We start from the raw sequence: 20,811 nt of genomic DNA, 5'->3' as shown, positions 1-20,811 counted from the left end.
CCTGGGTTCTACCCTCACTTTCAGTTCAAGTCCCAGGGGATCAATTTGCCCGGTTCATGCCCCGGATCTCCCTCCTGTCTCTCTCCAGCAGCTGCCGGGGCGGCTGCAGCCCCGACCCCCAGCTGCAAGCCGGCCGGCCGCTCCTACCAGTGCCCAGAGTGCAGGAAATCCTTCCAGCAGACCTCGCACCTCCTCCAGCACCAGACCACGCACACGGGTGAGGGGCCCTACCGCTGCCCCGACTGCGGCCGGGCCTTCAGCCAGAGCTCTGACCTGGTGCGGCACCAGCGCGTCCACACGGGCGAGCGCCCCTACCGCTGCCCCGACTGCGGCCGGGCCTTCAGCCAGAGCTCCAACCTGCTCCAGCACCGGCGCGCCAACTCCGGCGCCCGCCCCTTCCGCTGCGCCCAGTGCGGCAAGGCCTTCGGCCGCAGCTCCCACCTGCTCAACCACCAGGCCACCCACTCCGGCGAGCGGCCTTTCGGCTGCGCCGATTGCGGCAAGCGCTTCGGCCACAGCTCCAGCCTGCACAAACACCGGCGCGTCCACACTGCCCAGCGGCCCTTTGGCTGCGCTGACTGTGGCGAGCGCTTCCTTCGGAGCGCCGACCTGCTCAAACACCGGCGCGTCCACGCTGGCGAGCGGCCCTTCGGCTGCACTGATTGCAGCAAACGCTTCCTCCAGAGCTCCGACCTGCTCAAACACCAGCATGTCCACACTGGGGAGAAGCCCTACACCTGCGGGGAGTGCGGGCGCGGCTTCAGCCAGCGCTCCCACGTGGTCAAACACCGCCGGGTCCACAGCCGGGACAAGACCTGAAGCGGCTGCGGTTTGGGGTTGCCCGTGAACTTGGCGGGAGTTCAAAGCCAGCGGCTCGTTCACGAGGTGTTTGTTTGCGATGTCTTGTGAACTCCATTCGGCTGCCCACGCTTCATCGGTAGGGCCCGTGTCTTCCGGCACCGAAAACAGACTCATTTCGGATTTGCGAAGCTTTGTTGTTTGGAAATGTCAGTCACGCATTATTTTAATACCAAAAATACACGTATCGGCAAACATGAGCAATGTATAATCCTTTTACGGCACGAAAATGCGGTCGCCTACATTACAATGTTGACGGACACTTGGACTTTTTTTTTTTTTACAACCAAAATTGTCAGTTTTAGAACATAAGAAATGTCTGAGGTGATCATCGCTATAAATACAAAACAGAATTCTTGCCGAGCAAGACTGTGCAATTAAAATAAAAGTTGGATTATTGTTTTCTGCAACGATGTAACAGCTCAGGAAAATTTGGAATAATTACATTTCTGCTTAAAGGAAACTATGGTGTTACTGCAAATATCTGTATATAAGAACATAAGAACGGCCCTACTGGGTCAGACCAAAGGTCCGTCTAGCCCAGTGTCCTGTCTTCCGACAGTGGCCAATACCAGATGCCCCAGAGGGAATGAACAGAACAGGGAATCATCAAGTGATTCATCCCCTGTCACCCATTACCAGCTTCTGGCAAACAGAGGCTAGGGACACCATCCCTGTCCATGCTGGCTAATAGCCATTGATGGACCTATCCTCCATGAATTTATCTAGTTCTTTTTTGAACCGTGTTATGGTCTTGGCCTTCACAACACCCTCTGGCAAGGAGTTCCACAGGTTGACTATGCATTGTGTGAAGAAATACTGCCTTTTGTTTGTTTTAAACCTGCTGCCTATTAATTTCATCTGGTGACCCTTAGTTCTTGTGTCATGAGAAGTCGTAAACAACACTTCCTTAACTACTTTCTCTACACCAGTCATGATTTTATAGACCTCAATCATATCTCCCCTTAGCCGTCTCTTTTCCAAGCTGAAGAGTCCTAGTCTTATTAATCTCTCCTCATACGGAAGCCGTTCCAGACCCCTCATCATTTTTGTTGCCCTTTTCTGAACCTTTTCCAATTCCAATATATCTTTTTTGAGATGGGGCGACCACATCTGCACACAGTACTCAAGGTATGGGCGTCCCATGGGTTTATATAGAGGCAATATGATATTTTCTGTCCTATTATCTATCCCTTTCTTGATGATTCCCAACATTCTGCTCGTTTTTTTGACTGCCGCTGCACATTGAGTGGATGTTTTCAGAGACCTCTCCACAATGACTCCAAGATCTCTTTCTTGAGTGGTAGATCACCTATATCAGCATACAAATAGTCATTGACACACGCTTCGGACACTTTACAGCTCATTTGGGCATCCATCCTCACAACAGCGAGTCACGTTGCGTGGTTAGCTCTTGTCCAAGTTTGGCCAAACTGCATTCAGCATCGGCTGAATTGCACGGGCTCGCCCAAAGAACACGAGCAGTCTGGCTAAGTCTTGGCAAATGTTTGTCCAAAAACTGGAGAGAGAAATGTCATTCGCACGAGGAAGTTCATTGATAGTGTTCAGGTAGACGGCCCACTCACCCCCGGGTACAGATCAGAGCAGCGGAATACAGGAACGTCTCACTTAACGTCCTCCCGGTTAATGTTGTTTCATTGCTGATCAATTAGAGAACACGCTCTTGTAAAGTTGTGCAATGCTCCCTTATAACGTTGTTTAGCAGCTGCAGGCTTTGTCCACGGCTTGCAGAAGGAGCAGCCCGTTGCAGCTCGCTGGTGGGGGCTTGGAACCAGGGTGGACCAGCAGCCCCCCCATCAGCTCTCCATTCCCCTAAGTTCCCTGTGCGGCAGCCGCCCAGCAGGCTACCAATTGCCGGCAGTTCAGCTGTCCCTCCCCCCACTGCCATGTGCCACTCCTGCCCTCTGCCATGGAGCTGCTCCCGGGAACCTCCTGCTTGCTGTGCGGGCGGTGGAGGAGAGGGGGGCTAATGTCAGGCTGTCCCCCTTCCCCCTGCTCCCCGCTTACCCCATCTCCATAGAGCAGGGGCGGGGAGACACACGACAGGGCTCAGGACAGAGAGAGCTTGCTAGCAGCAGCTGCTGTCTCAACGTGCTGATCTATGTAAAAAGGCAGTGTACTTAGAGTGGGGTCGGCGTACTTACAGGGGCAATGTGCATCTCTCTCTCACACACATGGTGTGTGTCTCTGTCTGCCATGTTGTCTCCCCTCCCTCCATTCGTGCTGCCTTGTAGAGTGTGAGGCTACATTAACAACAATGTGTTAATCCTTGAGGCTCAGCCGAGTGCTAGTTCATCGTTTAGCAGTGAGGCATTCCCTGGGAAATATCCCACCCTCTGACTTCACCACCTCAACCAAGCTTCACAATCGTCATGGCTGTGTACAGTATTCAACTGTTTGTTTAAAACTTTATATATATATATATATAAATCCTCTGGAACCTAACCTCCCCTATTTACCTTAATTCTTTCGGGGGAAATTGGATTCACTTAACATCGTTTCACTTAAAGTCGCATTTTTCAGGAACAGAACTACAATGTTAAGCGAGACGTTACTGTACTCTGTTCATCGTCACTGACGTCGTGGGAGAGTACACGACCTTGCTTGGAATCAAGGGTTCTCACATCATGAAAAAATCTCTATGCTGGCTGTTTGTATTTAAGTACCCCCTACACTTTCGCTGCACAGCTTTGAAAAACTTGACACTTGAGATTGTCCAGGGCATTCTGTCCTTTGTACTGAAATGTTGCCAGCAGATCAGATCCAAGGTTGCACACTTCTGTTGGGGATGTTGACCGGGATTCAAACCCAAGTAGGGTCTGAACAAGTGGAGTTGCTTCTGCTTGGATAAAAATTCAATCTGCCGCAAGCGATTCACTCTGCAATAAAACACTTAGTTCCTCTAAAACGGCAGCTGTGTACGTTGATTTCCCGAGCAACGACCCCCTTGTAGTGCTCCACATGATTGTCTACGGCTTTAAACCAAGTTGTTCATCTTGTTACAACTGGTTCCGGAGGTAATCTCAGGCTTTCAACTCCATGGTCGATAAAGTAGTCTCCGAAATGAGTGTATTTGAGTGGGGGGGTAGCTGTTTTCGTTACAGCACACAGACGGTCCACTTCTGTCTAGAAACAGCGTCAGCGCTCATCTAGTAAAGCTGTAATGCATCCCCCACAGGTCACAAGAATGCAGTTGTTTAAAATGTCACTTAAACGGTCTTTGAATGACTTCCACATGTCGGCTGCATTACCCGTCACATAAGCCCACTGCATTTGAAAAGTCAATTTTGTGTTGTACAAGTCTTTATAACAGCGTGCGCAACTGTGGAGTAATGAACACGTTCAAACTCCACTGTTTCTATGAGCTCGGCAGCAACTGGGCAATCTTCTGAAACCTGCATCCGCTGTATTTGAATATTTGCAACATGTCAATGTAGACTGCTTGGATAGTCATCCACAATTACAGCAACATGCTAACCCTTCCATTCGGCGCTCCGTTGGTGCTTGTTTAGTTCAAAGACACGGGGAATATGGACTCATCTCATTTAGGAATTCTCGCATTTGGGGATTGTCTGGTTTGTCTAGTGGGATATGTACACTGCCACCGGCCTCCATCTAGTCTAGTACTGTCATTCCTCTGGATTTCTGATTTTCCTCGTGTACACGTGCCAGTAGTTGGGAGCTGTGGCTTTGCGGCTGTCACGTCTCCACTCTCTGCCCTTCGTTTTCTTTTTCCGGTGCTTCCAGGTGGTCACCTGTGCAGCCCTTTTTAACCTGGACAAGAACTGTGGTGCGAATTGTGTACAGTAACTTCCCTCCGCTCACATGGAGCACGTCGGTGCCGAATTCTTTAACTCTCTCCTCAGGCGTAACCAGGCTAGGCGTTGGTCGGGAATGGCTTGAACGGCCACAGCTCAAGGTGGAAAATCGGAGGGAATCGGTGATTCTGGAAATCAAGAGTAATTTTGGAAGAACCATGCCAATATCCGGAGAACACTGGCCCTATTCATCAGGGGTTGACTTTGAGGGTTCCAGTGTGCGATGGGACCCCTGGGGTACAACCTGGAACTGGGGTGCGCCGTGCCCCCTTAACTCTCCAGCCTGGACAGTGCAATACCAGTGACATGCAGCAAACCCCTGCAGGAGCTGTGATCACTCAGCCGTCAGCAGGTGGAGCTCCACACCCAGCTGAGTTGCATGAATGCTTCCTGAGCCACTCACACATCACACAGAGAAAGGCACCAGCCAAATCCCCCAGCTCCCAGCCTTGCACCCCAGAAATATACCATCTTGCACTGCTCAGGACTCCTTGGACAGTGCAAGCTCGTTAATTAGTTTGCCACTCCGACAAAGGGTAGTGGTCATGCAACAGCCCGTGTGAACCTGAGCTGGGAGTCTCTCAACACTTCAACCCAAACCACCTTGTTTCAGATCAAACATAAACCAGATTTATTAACTACAGAAAGACAGATTGTAAGTGATTATAAGTGTTAGAATCGCACTCTGAATTTGATTTCTGACCTCTGTGCCTATTTTTAATTTTAACAGACTAAGCAAGAGTTGAATCAAACAACTTTTCTCACCCCACTGGATGTTCCAGGCAGCTCACAGTTCTCAGTTCACCGGCTGGATTCCCCTCTCAGCCTGGGACCAATCTCCCCAGTTCAGAGTCTTTGTCTTCCAGCCTGTCTTCCAGGTGTTGAGATGGGGGAGGTGAGAAGCCAAATGGTGACGTCATCGACCCTCATTTATACTTTCTCTCCGGCTGCTAGAAAGATCCTTGCTGTGCCGTGGGGTAAGGCAGCCCCACTGGGTACATGCCCTCTCTGAGGAATCTCTGGGACTGCCACTTAGGAGAGTGCATTCTCCTTGACGGGCCATCAACGCCTCTCTGGCCAGTGTTAGTTGCTCCTTTGTCCCTACTGAAAGGCCGGCAGTGGGCATCTCCCCACCTCACAACATATTTCAGTAACAAACACAGAGCAAAACTTTGTAACTTCACGTACAACGGTAACACGCACAATCCAACGGGACAGTTGTGTTCAACAGACCATCACTTCTCAAATGATACCTCACAAGGCAAGTATTGTCCAATCACATGATCACATCACAGCGGTGACTATGGGGGTTCCAGGGGGCTAGTTTGAGGTACAGAGTGTCACAGCATATGGGTGGGGGAGCAGCATGTGACAGCACGGGCAGACTGGGGCTTGCGGTTGACTTGAGGCTCCAGGGATTCACTTCATTGCAGGGTCCGGTTGGCACCACCAAGTCGAACGTGGCTACTTCTGGTCCGTGCCCCGCGGTGTGCAGGACTCAGCTACGGAGGACACAAGGGTCATCGCTGATGTCTGTAGCACTGATGTTGATGCACCCCAGTTTGTGCCTGCCAGTTTCTGGACCAGGTTGACCCTTGTCTTCGTCTTGGCAGCCACGTTTTTCAGACGGTCGTGGAAGGTTAACGTGCGATCCAGCTCCACTCCGGGACAGGTCAGGTCGCACAGCGTAGCCGCAGAAGGACACTTTCAGGGTGTGTTTAACATTCCTGTGTCGAGATGGGATGCAGTGACTGCTGGTTTGTGGGGGGTTGGCTTGAGCCTCCAGTTCTGGAGATATTCCTCCCGGGTGTTTAGGTCCCCGGTCAAGGTGGACTTGACGTCATGGAAGGTGGCTGCTTGCGTTGCCAGGGCGAGGTCATCCGCATCTGCAGATTTGCGCGACTTCGTTGGCGGCATGTCGCTCACGTAGACACTGAAGAGCGACGGCGCGAGTACTGAGCCTTGTGGCAGCCCGTCGTTGAGGTGCCGGGGCGAGCTGACTCTGTCGCCCAAATGGACACGTAGCCACCTATTGCTCAGCATCGTGCGTAGCAGGCATAGAGTTTTGTGGTAACGGACGATCCTTGCGAGCGTCAGCATCAGGCCTTTAGTCCAGACCATGTCGTAGGCCGATGACAGGTCTACAAAGGCCGCTCCGGGCTTAGATTTCTTCTGGAATCCAGCCGCCATGTGCATTGCAAGGCACAAAATGTGGTTGCGTTTACGCTGGAATCCCCCTTGTTCTTCGGGGATCACTGAGTCGATGGGAGAGCAGATTCTGTGGAGGATGATACGTCCCAGGGTTTGTAAGTCATGCACAGGAGTGATATCGGCTTCAAGCTTCCCGGGTCGTCAGTCAGCTTCCCCGGTTGGAATATGGCACCGACGATTGCCTCCTACCGGGCTTTTGGGATGGTTTTGGTGTAACATTTCGCCAGCCATTGGAGTCCCTTGAGACCTACTTGATGAAGAAATTCCAGGGGGATACCATCTCCGCCGGCCGCCTTCCCTTTCTTCGTTGTGGCTAAACCCTTCTTCACTTCTTCTGTGCTGATGGTGGTGGCGTCGTGTGGAGGGACTGAAGTCATTGGCTGGTGTAGCTGATGATGGATCTCTTGCTTGGTGTTTGGTGTTTTGGTGCTCTCCACCAATTTGGAGGCTATGGAGTTGGGCTGAACTTTTGAGATTTGATATTCTGTCCAATTAGTGGCTCCGAGATGTCATAGTAGGACCCAGGCATGGTGACTTGAGTGTGTGAAGTCCAGTCCTTGAACTGGCTCAGTCTAGAGAACCTAGCAGGGCCTTTGTAACCTGTGGGCTGTCCGACTGGTTGTACTGCTGGAGCAGATCCTGGGTCTCTTTTGTCCAGCAGGGAGTGTTTTCTTCCTTGAAGCCCCCGGAGATGCTCTTCTTGGCGGTGGTAAGCGGCCAACAAACCGGTGATAACATGCCAGTGTCACCACGTTTTCGATGGATTCCCTATAGCTGTCCCGGTTGGCTTTGGCCAGATTCCACCGTGGGATTCGTTTTGACAGAATCACAGGGATTTCAGTGCCGACGTGGGTGATGATGGGCCTATGTTGGCTGTGGGGGAAGTCGGGAAGTATTTTGCGACATGCATGAAGCGTTGATCTTTGGAGGTGATGGAGGGGTCCAGGCTGGAGTTGCGTTGCCAGCGAGTAGCGTGGAAAGGTGCTAGCTGCTTAGGATCGAAGACCAGTTGCAGATCTTGCACAGACATCCAGTCCACGGCGGGGGTGTCTGTGCGCACGCGAATACTTGACGGTCCAAAAAATACGAGTTCGCCCCCAAACCGAGCAGGACTTGATCGGAAGTTTGCGGGTTCTGCAAGAGATAGTTCATTATTTAAACCAACGTGGACAAATTCACGGCCCCACATTGTGGCCGTGAGCTGTCCTGTGGCCATCAAGGAGCAAAAGAGGTAATTCGTCCTCTGGAAAGTGAAATACACCGCACAAGTACCAGAGCAGTGTCCTCACAGCCACTGGGCCCTTGTGTACCTGCGGTGAATCCCTCACTGATAAAGTAGGTCATTGTTTGCTGACATTTTTTGGTAGTATAGTAATGTATTCCTAGGACTTTGTCAGACGCTCTTTGAGATGTTCTTTCAGGAAGTTTGGATTGTTTTTAATGAATTAATTTTTTATTGGGGCCAAAATGCTTTCTGCTTTTGGTACAGTTTTCAGCGTGTCCCGATGAGGGTTAAATATGGATTAATGAATGAAGCTGATGCCTTTAGACTAAAGTATGTTACACAGACAAAGTCGCACAGACACAAACTTGCCATCCAGAAATGCCCATTCGCTATTCGTCTCACATCATTAAACATCGGTACTTGTGCAAATCTGGGTGAACGGTCTGGGGTAAAAACCTGGACTGTTGGGGGTCACCGAGACCCAAAGTCCCTGTCTTAAGCAATGACCACCGGAAAGTCTCACTCTTTGGGGCTCAGGGACACCAACCCTCGCATCTCTGCTTTCTGTCACCGCTAGGGCCCAGTCCTGACTGCAGGGGAGAGCGCCCCCTCCTGGGAGCGGCTGGGGCAGCCGGGAGCTTCCCCCCACAGCCAGCGCCCGCTGCTGGAAGCCCGGACTCCTGGGTTCTGTTGCTGGTCTGCGGGCCCCAGACTCCGGGTGCTGTCTCAGGATAAGGAATCCGTCGGGTTCACCGCGCTCCCCAATCAGCTGCATCGGAAATGTGTGAAGGAGGGATTTGACTTTACTTTCATGGGGGCAGGTAAAGGGTTAAACCCCATACACCACTACGGCCTGCCTCCCCTCCCCCCGCGCTTGGGATAGAACCCAGGCGTCCGGGCTCCGTCCCAGCCCCCCCCCCAACCACTAGTCCCCACTCCCCTCCCAGAGCAGGGAGAGAACCCAGGAGTTCTGGCTCCCAGCCCCCCCTGCTCTAACCCACCAGCCCCCACTCCCCTCCCAGATGTCCCGATTTTATAGGGACAGTCCTGATTTTTGGGGCTTTTTCTTATATGGGCTCCTATTACCCCCGACCCCCTGTCCCGATTTTTCACATTGCTGTCTGGTCACCATAACTCCCAGAGCCGCGGAGAGAACCCAGGAGTCCGGGCTCGCTGGGCGATTTCCCTCCAGACACAAAGGGGTTAAAACCATAGAGCGCCGCAGCATCCTTCCTTTTGGGAGGGGGGCTGTGACGTCACAATGAAGGGCCCTTCCCATCCCCCAGCGGGGGCGAGCCCGGGAGCGGGGGAATCTCAACACCCCCCTGCTGCTTTGCGGGGCGCTCTTAAAGGGCCAGCGCCACCCCCGGCCCGCGGAGCGGTGAGTCCGGGCTGGGAGCTGCGGGGGCGGGGGGGCCGGGCACATGTCATCCCCCCGCTCCCATCAATCCGGAGTCACCTCTGGCTGCAACGGGGCAGGAAGGGGTTCTGCCCTCAGCTCCCTTGGGATCGATCCAGAGTCACTCCTGACAGCAACGGGACAGGACTGGGTTCTGCTCTCAGTCCCCTGGGGTCAATCCGGAGTCATTCCTGATTGCAATGGGGCAAGGGCTGGGTTCTGATCTCAGCTCCCCTGGGGTCAATCTGGAGTCATTCCTGATTGCAGTGGGGGCAGGGCTGGGTTCTGATCTCAGCTCCCCTGGGGTCAATCTGGAGTCATTCCTGATTGCAATGGGGCAAGGGCTGGGTTCTGATCTCCGCTCCCCTGGGGTCAATCCGGAGTCATTCCTGATTGCAATGGGGCAAGGGCTGGGTTCTGATCTCAGCTCCCCTGGGGTCAATCTGGAGTCATTCCTGAATGCAATGGAGGTAGGGACGGGTTCTGCTCTCAGCTCCCCTGGGGTCAATCTGGAGTCACTCCTGACAGCAACCGGGGTAAGGCTGGGTGCTGATCTCAGCTCCCTCTAGCTACCACATTAGACCGTATCAGAATAATTACTTAATTAAGTGTCTCAGATTCCTGACCGAGATTGGGGCCCGTTGCGCCAGGCGCTGCACAGACCCTCCCATCCGAGATCGGGGCCCCCATCACGCCGGCCGCTTGTTGTTCCAGGCAAAGGGGAGGCGCGTGCTGCCAGTGGACGAGGGGCAGAAGGAGAGCTACAGGGACACCATTGCGCAGAATTACAGAGCTCTTCTGGCCTTGCCTAGGGACCTGGCCACCCGCCGAGCTGGGACGGGCTCGTTTGGGTCTTGGAGAACCAAGAAGGTCTTTAACCCTGTGATGGCCCCACATTCAGACACTTCCAGCGTGCTAGGGACTGTGGGGACCATCTGGTTTGGCCTCCTGCCTAACCCAGGCCAGACGTCGCACTGGGTGATTCCTCCACCCAGCCCATATCTGATGGCTGAGCTAGACCGGAGTTTTCAGAGAGACACCCCACCCCGGTGACAGGCCTCTGAGAGATGGAGAAACCATCACATCCCTGGCTAGGACCTACCAATGGTATCCCACCATCCTCCTCTGCCCCACTGACTCCAATGGAGCGAGGGCCCATTGACCCCAGCAGGGGATCTGGCCCCATTGACTCCATCGTCTCCCCATCTTTCTCTCCAGTCTTCCCCCTCCCCAAGGCCGACGTGAGGTGGATGGAGCGAGGGGAAGAGCCGTGGGGCCCTGATCTCCCCTCCCCCGAGGCTGGGGGGACCCCCGGTGAAACCCACACAGGTGAGGCATGAGGGATACCCCTAAGGGGAAGGTCATAAGTGGGGCCCTTCCAAACTGTGTCCCCTGACACTCGCTGGAGCTCTGGGAGGGGAGTGGGGTCTGGTGGTTAGATCAGGACGGGCTGGGAACCAGGACTCCTGGGTTCTCTCCCCAGCTCTGGGAGGGGAGTGGGGGGCTTGTGGGTTAGAGTGGAGGGGGCTGGGAGCCAGGACGCCTGGGTTCTCTACCCAGCTCTGGGAGGGGAGCAGGGTCTAGTGATTAGAGCGGGGGGGGGGGGGGGGGGGCTGGAAGCCAGGACTCCTGGGTTCTCCCCCCAGCTCTGGGGGGGAGTGGGGTCTGGTAGGTTAGAGCAGGGGCGGCTGGGAGTCAGGACTTCTGGGTTCTCCCCCCAGCTCTGGGAGGGGAGTGGGGTCTGATGGGTTAGAGCAGGGGGGGGCTGGGAGTCAGGACTCCTGGGTTCTACCTTCACATTCAGTTCTTCTTCGAGCGATGTTCCCTATTGTTATCCATTAAGGGTTGACGCGTTCTCTGGCCCCAGATAATTTGAAAGTAATAGTGTCCACTGGTCCACGCATGCGCCCTTCCTTCGCCTCATGGTGTCGTCCAAGGCCATAAAGGGCGGGGTGGACCGACCGCACCTCCTGTTCCTTCTCCACTGCCGCATGGTCGGAGCCGGAGCCGCTGCTGTCCTCGCGTCTCTGACCCGTGGTAGAGTTGTCCAGAGCTCGTTTCATTCTAGTTTCTGCTGTTCTTCGTGGCGTTGAGCCTTGAGCAGTAGTTCTTAGGAGATGAGAGACTTTGGGGACTCCGTTTACCAGCCCCTCCCACCCCAGCACCTGCGCCTGTGTACTGGATTATGCCGAAGACGCCGGGGTTCGAGGCCTGCGCTGCCGGCCCGTGTTCGTTCTCGTATCAATGCCGCCTCTCCTGCTTGGGGGAAGCCCACATTGCATCCAGGTGCAATGGCTGCTTCTCCTCCCAGCCGTACCCGGGAAGGCCGGGCTCTTGACCTCAGCAAGCATCTCCCAGGGGTGCCATGAGGCCGCCGTCGGACCCAGCCGGGCAGCCCCTGAGAAACCCAGGAACGCGCCTCCGACAGCGGAGAACGGGTCCGGGTCCGGGGGTACCACTACTATGCCGGCGCCTAGCCCGGACGCAAGGAAGCAGGCGCGTAAGCACGGCAGTAAGTCTTCCTCCAGGCCTAAGGAGACGATGCACCTTCCGTGAGTTCCCGCCCCGGAGAAACGCCGCCTTCCCAGGCTCACAAGCAGGACAAGAAATCGTGTAGGCCGGGGGATCCACTGGGACGAAGCCCCGAGCCGCACACGCCTTCCCTACTGGCTCCCCTTCAGTTAGGGGAACTGGTGGTTTCGAAATAGTCACACCGAGGAGGTGAGAGACGGCGCCGGAGCCACGTGAACTCTTTGCCCTTGCGGAGCCGAATTCTGCATGTCTCCCTCTGCCGTCTGCCTGGCTCCAGCCCAGGACGTACCTCGGTCCAGTCGTGCTCTCACTCCCCGTTCCCCTATGGTGTATACGGCTCCACCGGTACCGCCGTTGGGACCAGGATCTGCGTTTTCAGCCTCGGAGGAGTCGGATGGCTTTGGGCACTCTCGCGTAGGCGTTCAGAACCGGTTCTGGAGGGTGAGCCGCTCAGCTCGGTGCCGCCGGCACAGGAGCCCTTCCAGATACACCTGTGTCCTTGGCTCCAGACGGCTTTCGCCGGTTCCGGGACCTCCTACGCAGGGTGGCGGGGCACTTCCGTATTCCACCGGAGGAAGAACGGGGCAAACACACACACACACCCCCTCGGGGGGGGAGTGGTCCTAGCGCTCTTCGTACCAGCTTGGAGTGCGGTAACAACGGACGAGCGGGTCCCGGCTGCCGTTCGACATGGCTATACGATGGAGTTCACAGCGCTGCCTCGTCCATGTTCCCGCACCCTGATCCCTCCTCAGGGACCCCGCTCACGACAGCGTCCTCGCTCTAGCGGTCAGCTCCCTACGGCAAAGGGGAGGCGATAGAGCAGGTTCCTGTGGACTCTCAGGGCACGGGGTTCTGTTCCACGTATTTCTTGGTACCCCAGAAGAAGGTGGAGACCAATCCTGGATCCCCGTCTCCTCAGTCGCTTCATCCACAAGCCCAAGTTTCGGATGGTCACCGTGGCAGCCATCTTCCCGTCTCTGGATGGTTCATGGTTCTCAATGTGCGAGATGCCTGTTTTCACGGAGACGTCCACCCAACCCCCAGAAAGCTCTTGAGATTCGCGGTGGGCCCTCCGCACTTCCAATCCAGGGTCCTACCCTTTGGACTCACCCCTGCTCCACGGGTCTTCCCCAAAGTTTCCTCTGTCGTAGCCACCCACCGCTGGCATCACAGGGTCTTTAGATTCCCCTCCCTCGACCACTGGCTGCTAGCCGCGCGATCCGAGGACGCTGCCATTCCTCCCCTGGACACGAGTGTCAGTGTCGAAAAATCGACTTCAGTTCCCACATGGTCCCTGGATATCACAGGGGCCTCCATCGATGTGGTCTCGGCACGGGTCGACCTGGTGAGGGACAGGTTCCAGACCCTGCGGGAACTCGTCACCTGAGTAATCAATGGTCCTTCTGTTCCGGTCAGGACCTTCCTATCCCTCCTTGGCCACACGTACGTCAGTCACCATCTTCACTCGCTTCTGCCTTCGCTGTCTTCAGCTGTGACTCCGGAGAGCCGGTTCACCCGTGCGACAGACCATGGGCTTTCTGTCGTCTCCCCCACCCCCACCGGAGGTGTTCTCCTCGCTCCAGTGGTAGACGGTCCCCAGGCACGTGATGCCTTTCCTCCTGTCTTCTCTGGACACGATCGTCACGGGCACATTGCTCGCCGGCCTCGGCGCCCACATGGGACCTGGACCTCTCGGGGATCCAGAATGCACATCAATATCCCCACGCTTCGGGGAGGCCGTGTCGCACGGGAATGTTCGTCGGCAGCACAAGACGTACCTTCGAGCGGCAGGCAGGCGTCCACCAGGCTCCTGTCCGGACAAGTGGAAGCATTTCACCTCCTGGGCCCGACACCCCCCGACGACATGAACGTGCCCCTTCTCTATGCTTGACCATGTCAGGACTTGCTCTCCGTCCCATCACGGTCCACCTAGCGGCTCTCAGCACCCTTCGCCCCCCTGTGCGCGGACACGCCGTCCGTCCATCCGTACGCAGCCATTGACGGCCAGATCTGCTCCGAACCTTCCCGCCCATCACGCCCCTGCGGGACCTCAACCTCGTCCGCGCGATGTGAATGAAATCGCACTTCCTTGGAGCAATTCCTTCCGCAAGACAGGTCGGTGAACGGGGGGCCGGGAGGGGGGGCCCCCCCAAAGCCTCCTGGCGCCTGCACCCCGAGTTTCTCCCAAAGGTCATCCCCCGGTTTCAGCTCAACCAGCCCATCCGCTTCTTTCCGAAGCCTCCCGCCTTGGCGGAGGAGCGGCGCCTTCCCTCCCTCGACGTCCACCAGGCCCTGGCCTTCCACCTGCAGAGGACAAGACCTTTCCGGACGTCCCCTAGACTGCCCGCCCCATGATCCTTTCGGTTCTGGCGCTAAACAGTCTCCACATGGAGGGTTTCTAAGTGCATTTGGGGGGCGTTCGGCTCTATCGGTTGTCAGGATGGTCTCCACCCCGTGGGGTGAGGGCCCCTTTCCTCAAGCGCGCGAGTGCCAACTACAGCCACCCTGTGCGACCTGCCGCTTTCGGACGTATGTCGGTGTGACGGGTTCCCTGGGGTGCAGCCTGGAACTGGGGTACCGCTGAGCCCTCTGTCCCACCAACCTGGGCTCCCTCTCACACTGGGATGCTGTGACAAGCTGCAGACCCCTCCAGGTCCTGCATTCACCCCGCCAGGGACACACCCAGCTGAGTTATGTGATTGATCTCCCAGCCACTCGTGAACTGTCAATAGAGGGGATCCAGCCAATTCGCCCCCAGATCCCCAGCCTACAACCCCAGGGCTGTGCTGTCCTGCCCTGCTCAGAAGCCTGGCCGGTGCGAGTTCATTACCCAGTCCACCCCTCCCTCAATGCGGAGAGGACATGCACCAGCTCTGGTTCCGGAGCAGATCTCCCAAGCACTTCAACCAAAGCCCACTGCTTTAGGTAAAATATAAAACGGGTTTATTAACTACAGACAGACGGGTGTGAAGTGATTCTAAGTAATAAGCGCACAGATCAAAGTCGGTTTCCTAAGAAGTAAACGTCAAATCGCAACCTGAGTTCTATAAACTAGACAGGATTTGAATCAAGCCGTGTCTCACCCTGATGGTCTAGTTCCTTACTACGCAGGCTGGTATTCTCCTGTCCAGCCTAGGCCCCCCGCCCCAGTTCAGTCTTTGTTCTCCAGACGTGTTTCCAGGTGTTCAGTTGGAGGTGAGGGGGGGTGAGGCCAAGTGATGATGTCATTTCCCCTCTTCCAGCTCTCTGGAAAGACCCTTTGCTATGACGTGAGTCAAGCAGCTTCCATTGTCCACGTGCTCTCTCTGAGAAGTCTCCATTGTATACAGCTCCTACAACAGTCCTTGGGAGTGTGGATTCCTTTAATGGGCCACCAGCACGTCTGGCTGCTCCATTGTTGCACCTGAAAGGCTGGTTGTGGGTGTTCCCAACCTCACAACATATTTCAGTCACACACACAGAGCAAAACTTCATAACTTCCCATCCAGGGACAGCTCACACCATCCAACAGGGTGTTAATGATCAACAGATCAAGACTTTTAAAGGGTTACCTCACAAGGCATGCACTGTACAAACCATATCGTAATCCCATTGCCCTGTCAATATGGGGGTGCCAGGGTGTTGCTTTGGGGTACAGAGTGTCACAGTCGAGCGGCCATGCGGAGTTCGGCACACGCCTTGGTGCGAGGTCTCGGCGGGCCTCCATCCTCTTCCTCACACCCTCCTCTGAATTCGGCACTGCTTGGTCATCGCCCTGAGCGGAACGCAATAGAGACCATCGCTCGGAGAAGGAGAGGAGGTTACTTCCCTGTAACTGGAGGTTCTTGGAGATGTGTTGTCCCCTATTTGGATTCCAACTCCGCCCTCCTTCCCCTCTGCCATGGAGCTGTTAGATTTGCAGTGGAGAAGGAACTGGAGATGCAGTCGTAACAGACGCTACTTTCAAATTCTCCGGCTCTGGGCGCACGGCCCTCCATGGAATACAGATCGGGACCGCCCATCTCGAAGAACCTCCAGTTACAGGTACATAACCTCCTCTTCCAGTCCTGGGGGATCAATTTGCCCTGTTCACATCCCGATTTCCTTTCTCTCTCCCCAGCAGCTGCCGGGGCGGCTGCAGCCCCGACCCACTGCCGCAAGCCGGCCGGCCGCTCTTACCAGTGCCCGGAGTGCGGGAAATCCTTCCGGCAGAGCTCGCACCTCCTCCAGCACCAGACCACGCACACGGGCGAGCGGCCCTACCGCTGCCCCGACTGCGGCCGGGCCTTCAGCCAGAGCTCCGACCTGGTGCGGCACCAGCGCGTCCACACGGGCGAGCGCCCCTACCGCTGCCCCGACTGCGGCCGGGCCTTCAGCCAGAGCTCCAACCTGCTCCAGCACCGGCGCGCCAACTCCGGCGCCCGCCCCTTCCGCTGCACCCAGTGCGGTAAGGCCTTCGGCCGCAGCTCCCACCTGCTCAAGCACCAGGCCACCCACTCTGGTGAGCGGCCTTTCGGCTGCGCCGATTGCGGCAAGCGCTTCGGCCACAGCTCCAGCCTGCTCCAGCACCAGCGGGTCCACGCCGGCCAGCGGCCCTTCGGCTGCGCCGACTGCGGCAAGAGCTTCCTGCAGAGCTCCGACCTGCTCAAGCACCGGCGCGTCCACACTGGGGAGAAGCCCTACACCTGCGGGGAGTGCGGGCGCGGCTTCAGCCAGCGCTCCCACGTGGTCAAACACCGCCGGGTCCACAGCCGGGGCAAGCCCTGAGGGGGCGGGGGGGTGAGATGGGGGGCGATCGGGGGGCAGATGGGGGCAGATGAGTTGGAGGAGGGGAGATGGGGGCGGAGGAGCCGGAGGGAGGTGAGATCGGGAGAAGACGGCCTATGGGGACAGCTCCCACAGGGGACAGCTCCGGCCACCGGACCCCTGAGAGACTCTGCCACGGGGCAGCCCAGGACACAGGAGCCATGGGGCACCTCACCGGGCTGCCGGAGGTGCATCACCAGGAGCCGGCTGGGCTGTTGTGACCACAGGCAGCCTAGGACATGGGAGACCCCCCACGGCACAGACACCCCGACGGACGAGCCGCCCAGGGGGCTCTCAGTGCCGGCCGGACACAGGAAATGCCCGGCTTCAGGGGAAGCTCAGGGCTCAGCAGAGACTTGGCCATGGACGGAGACGCTCGGCGGGAAGCTGCAGACGCTGCTTGGGCCCAGCCGCGGGGTGGGGCGGTGGGAAGGGGATGCGGATGTCAAGTGGGGTGTCTGCTGTGGGGCTGTGTGGAGGCAAGCTCCCAAATTCTCCGTCCCCTCCCTAAGCCCCAGCCCCCCATCTGCCCACTGTACCCCCAAATCACCTCCCAGCCCCCCAAATCCTCTCCCCGCCCCCTCAGCTACACCTGTCCCCTCATCCATTCCCTGCCCCATAGCCATGCCCCCCAAATCGCCCCCAACCCCCTCACTCACTCCCCCTGCCCCCTATAGCCATTCCCCTGTCCCCTAAAACTGGCTGGGCCGATGGGTCTGAGCCGGGGGATGTTTCTGAGGGTGGAGGCGGGATACCGGGCTAGATGGGCCCATGGGTCTGGTCAAATCCTTCTCTCTCGGGCTGGCTCTGGGCTTTCCTAGCTCGGTTCCCCCAAAGCCCGGGCCCCCCTGGGACAGTTCAGAGCCTGGCTCTCGCCGAGGCCAGCACCTCACTGCAAGGCTCTGGGGGACTTTTCTTCGTCACTGGCATGAGGAGACGGCGGAGTGGGGAGCTCGGTGTGGGTCGCGCCCGGGCTCTGGGCAGGAGGCCAATAAATACCGGATGAGAGAAAAGGGCTCCCTGAGTGTCTGTCTGTCTCTGTGCCCCACGGCGCCCCACAGGGCCCAGCCAGGACTGCCAAGGGGGAGCGCCCCCTGCTGGGCCCCGCACCTCGTTCCCTGCAGCACAGCGCCCCCTACTGCCCCATGGGGGCCAGCCCTGCCTGCCGGGGGAGCGCAGGGATGGGGTGGCCAATGGGAGGGCGTCACCGGGCGCGTCACCGTTTCCTTTCGCTTCTCGGTGCGAGAGGAAGTGGGCAGAGCAGACGCGGCCAGGTGCAGCCGGAGCTGAGAGCAGAGCAGACGCCACCATGGTGAGCAGCCCACGGCGTATCCCCGGACCTCCTGCCCCACTCCCCACAGCGCCCCCTGCTGGGCAAGGCTGGGGCTGGGGTAGCCGGGAGCTCCCCCCCACAGCCCGCCTCCCGCCCCCTCCCCACAGCGCCCCCTGCTGGGAGAGGTGCTGGAAGCCCAGACTCCTGGGTTCTCTCCCCAGCTCTGGGAGGGGAGTGGGGGCTGGTGGTTAGAGCGGGGGGGGGGGGCTGGGAGCCAGGACTCCTGGGTTCTCTCCCCAGCTCTGGGAGGGGAGTGGGGTCTAGTGGGTCAGAGCAGGGGGGGCTGGGAGCCAGGACTCCTGGGTTCTGTCCCCAGGGAGGGGAGGGGAGTGGGGTCTGCTGGGTTAGAGCAGGGGGGGCTGGGAGCCAGGACTCCTGGGTTCTCTCCCCAGCTCTGGGGAGGGGAGTGGGGTCTAGTGGGTCAGAGCAGGGTGGGCTGGGAGCCAGGACTCCTGGGTTCTGTCCCCAGGGAGGGGAGGGGAGTGGGGTCTGCTGGGTTAGAGCGGGGGTGGTGGAAGCCAGGACTCCGGGGTGCTGTTGCTGGTCTGCAGGCCCCAGATCCAGGCTCTCTCTGTCTCAGGACAAGGAATACGTCGGGTTCGCCACCCTCCCCAACCAGCTGCATCGGAAATCTGTGAAGAAGGGATTCGACTTTACTCTGATGGTGGCAGGTAAAGGCTTAAACCCCATGTGCCCCTACAGCCCCTCTCCCCCGCTCTAACCACTAGCCCCCACTCGCCTCCCAGAGGCGGGGAGAGAACCCAGGAGTCCTGGCTCCCAGCCCCCCCCCCCCGCTCTAACCAGTAGCCCCCACTCGCCTCCCAGAGCCGGGGAGAGAACCCAGGAGTCCTGGCTCCCAGTCCCCCACCCCGCTCTAACCACTAGCCCCCACTTGCCTCCCAGAGCCGGGGAGAGAACCCAGGAGTCCTCGCTCCCAGCCCCCCCGCTCTAACCCACCAGCCCCCACTCGCCTTTCAGAACCGGGGAGAGAACCCAGGAGTCCTGGCTCCCAGCCCCCCCACCCCGCTCTAACCCACTAGACCCCCCGCCTCTCCCAGAGCAAGTATAGAACCCAGGAGTCCTGGCTCACCCCCGCCCCTCCCTGCAGGGGAGTCTGGGCTCGGGAAGTCGACGCTGATCGACAGCCTGTTCCTGACGGATCTGTACAAGGATCGGACCCTGCTGGACGCCCAGGGTGAGTGGGGGGTGGGACCCAGGGCTGTATTAGGCTGGGGGGGGGGGGCAGAACCCCAGGGGGTATTGGGGGTGGGTGAGGGGGCTGGGGTGCAGCCGGCGTGGTGTGGTACCAGGGTGTATCGGGGCTGTGGAGTTGGGTGGGGTGATCTGGGGGTGTAGCAGGGTGAATGAGGGGTGTGGCGGGACCTGGGGTGTGTATGGGGGGTGGGGAGTTGGGTGGGGTGAATTGGGGGGTGAGTCTGGGGGTACGGCAGGGGTAGGGCAGGAGCCAGGGGTGTATTGGGATGTGGCCGGGGTGGGGCACAGCAGGGGAGGACCTGGGGGTGTATCAGGGCAGGGGGTGGGTGGGACGCAGGGGTGTATCGGGGGGGTTGGGGCGGATCGGGGTGGGGGGGCTGGGGCACAGCAGGGGAGGACCTGGGGGTGTATCAGGGCAAGGGTGGGTGGGACGCAGGGGTGTATCGGGGGGGCTGGGGTGCAGCACGGGGCAGGACCCGGGGGCGGATCGGGGTGGGGGACCTTGTCCCCCAGCACTGACCCCGTCCCCCCCAGCGCGCGTCCCGCAGACCCTGGCGATCGAGCGGCACGCCGTCGAGCTGGAGGAAGGCGGCGTCCGGGTGGAAACTCACCGTTGTGGACACCCCAGGCTTTGGGGACGCCGTGGACAACGCTGACTGGTGAGGGGGGAGGGGGACACCCCTGCCCCAGCCCAGTCCATAGTGGACTATATTGACCGGGTGAGGGATAGGGGGAGGGCAGAGCAGTGCATTGTGGGATACGCTCACAAAACCACCTCCCTTCCTCTCCCCAGGCCAGTCCCAGCTGGGAGCCCATAGAGGACTATATGGACTGGCAGGAATGGGGAGCTTGGGGGGCGGGGGCTGTCAGAGCAGTGCATTGTGGGAACCCCTCACCAACCTCCCCCTTCCCCTGGGCTGGTCTCAGCTGGGGGCCCATACTGAACTATACTGACCAGTAGGGATTCTGGGAGCGGGGAGAGGAGATTCAGAGGAGGTGGGGGCGGAAATTGGGAGAGTGGGGGTGGGGTGTGTCAGGGCAGTGCATTGTGGGGACAAAGGCTCTAACCCCTCCCCAGGGCTGGTCCCTGCTGGTGGCTGATACTGGACTATATGGACCAGCAGGGATCCTGGGGCAAGTTAGGGAAGGGAGGGGGGCTGTCAGAGCAGTGCCTTGTAGGACCCAGGCTCTAACCCCTCACAATGGGCGATCCCAGCTGGGGGTCCATACCGGACTATATGGACCAGCAGGGATTGAAGGGGGGGGAAGGGGAGATTTGGGGCTGGTGGAGCAGTGCATTGTGGGAGACCCGCACTAACCCCTCCTCCTCTGCTCCCCCGGGCCGGTCCCAGTTGGGGGTCCATAGTGGACTATATTGACCAGCAATTCGAGCAGTTCTTCCGGACGAGAG

General features: G+C 58.1%; 2 protein-coding genes across 2 annotated transcripts in view; both read left to right on the top strand.

Annotated features, from left to right (window-relative positions):
- LOC101934381 (paternally-expressed gene 3 protein) overlaps positions 1-17,868 on the top strand; it is a 27,595-nt gene extending 9,727 nt beyond the window's left edge. The window contains exons 5-8 of the mRNA XM_065590974.1: positions 89-795; positions 8,711-8,954; positions 10,751-10,861; positions 16,167-17,868. Of these exons, the coding sequence (XP_065447046.1) occupies positions 89-795; positions 8,711-8,954; positions 10,751-10,861; positions 16,167-16,813 (1,709 nt within the window). The 3' untranslated portion in view covers positions 16,814-17,868. The remainder of the gene's footprint in view (positions 1-88; positions 796-8,710; positions 8,955-10,750; positions 10,862-16,166) is intronic.
- Positions 17,869-18,012: 144 nt separating this feature from the next.
- SEPTIN1 (septin 1) overlaps positions 18,013-20,811 on the top strand; it is a 5,776-nt gene continuing 2,977 nt past the window's right edge. Inside the window, 6 exon segments of the mRNA XM_065590972.1 lie at positions 18,013-18,164; positions 18,766-18,856; positions 19,294-19,380; positions 19,935-20,002; positions 20,004-20,059; positions 20,753-20,810. Coding sequence (XP_065447044.1) covers positions 18,162-18,164; positions 18,766-18,856; positions 19,294-19,380; positions 19,935-20,002; positions 20,004-20,059; positions 20,753-20,810 — 363 coding nt within the window. The 5' untranslated portion in view covers positions 18,013-18,161.

Source organism: Chrysemys picta, chromosome 4, assembly GCF_011386835.1.
Source record: "Chrysemys picta bellii isolate R12L10 chromosome 4, ASM1138683v2, whole genome shotgun sequence".
NCBI classification, from domain to species: Eukaryota; Metazoa; Chordata; order Testudines; family Emydidae; genus Chrysemys; species Chrysemys picta.
This window is presented reverse-complemented; position numbering and strand designations above follow the sequence as displayed.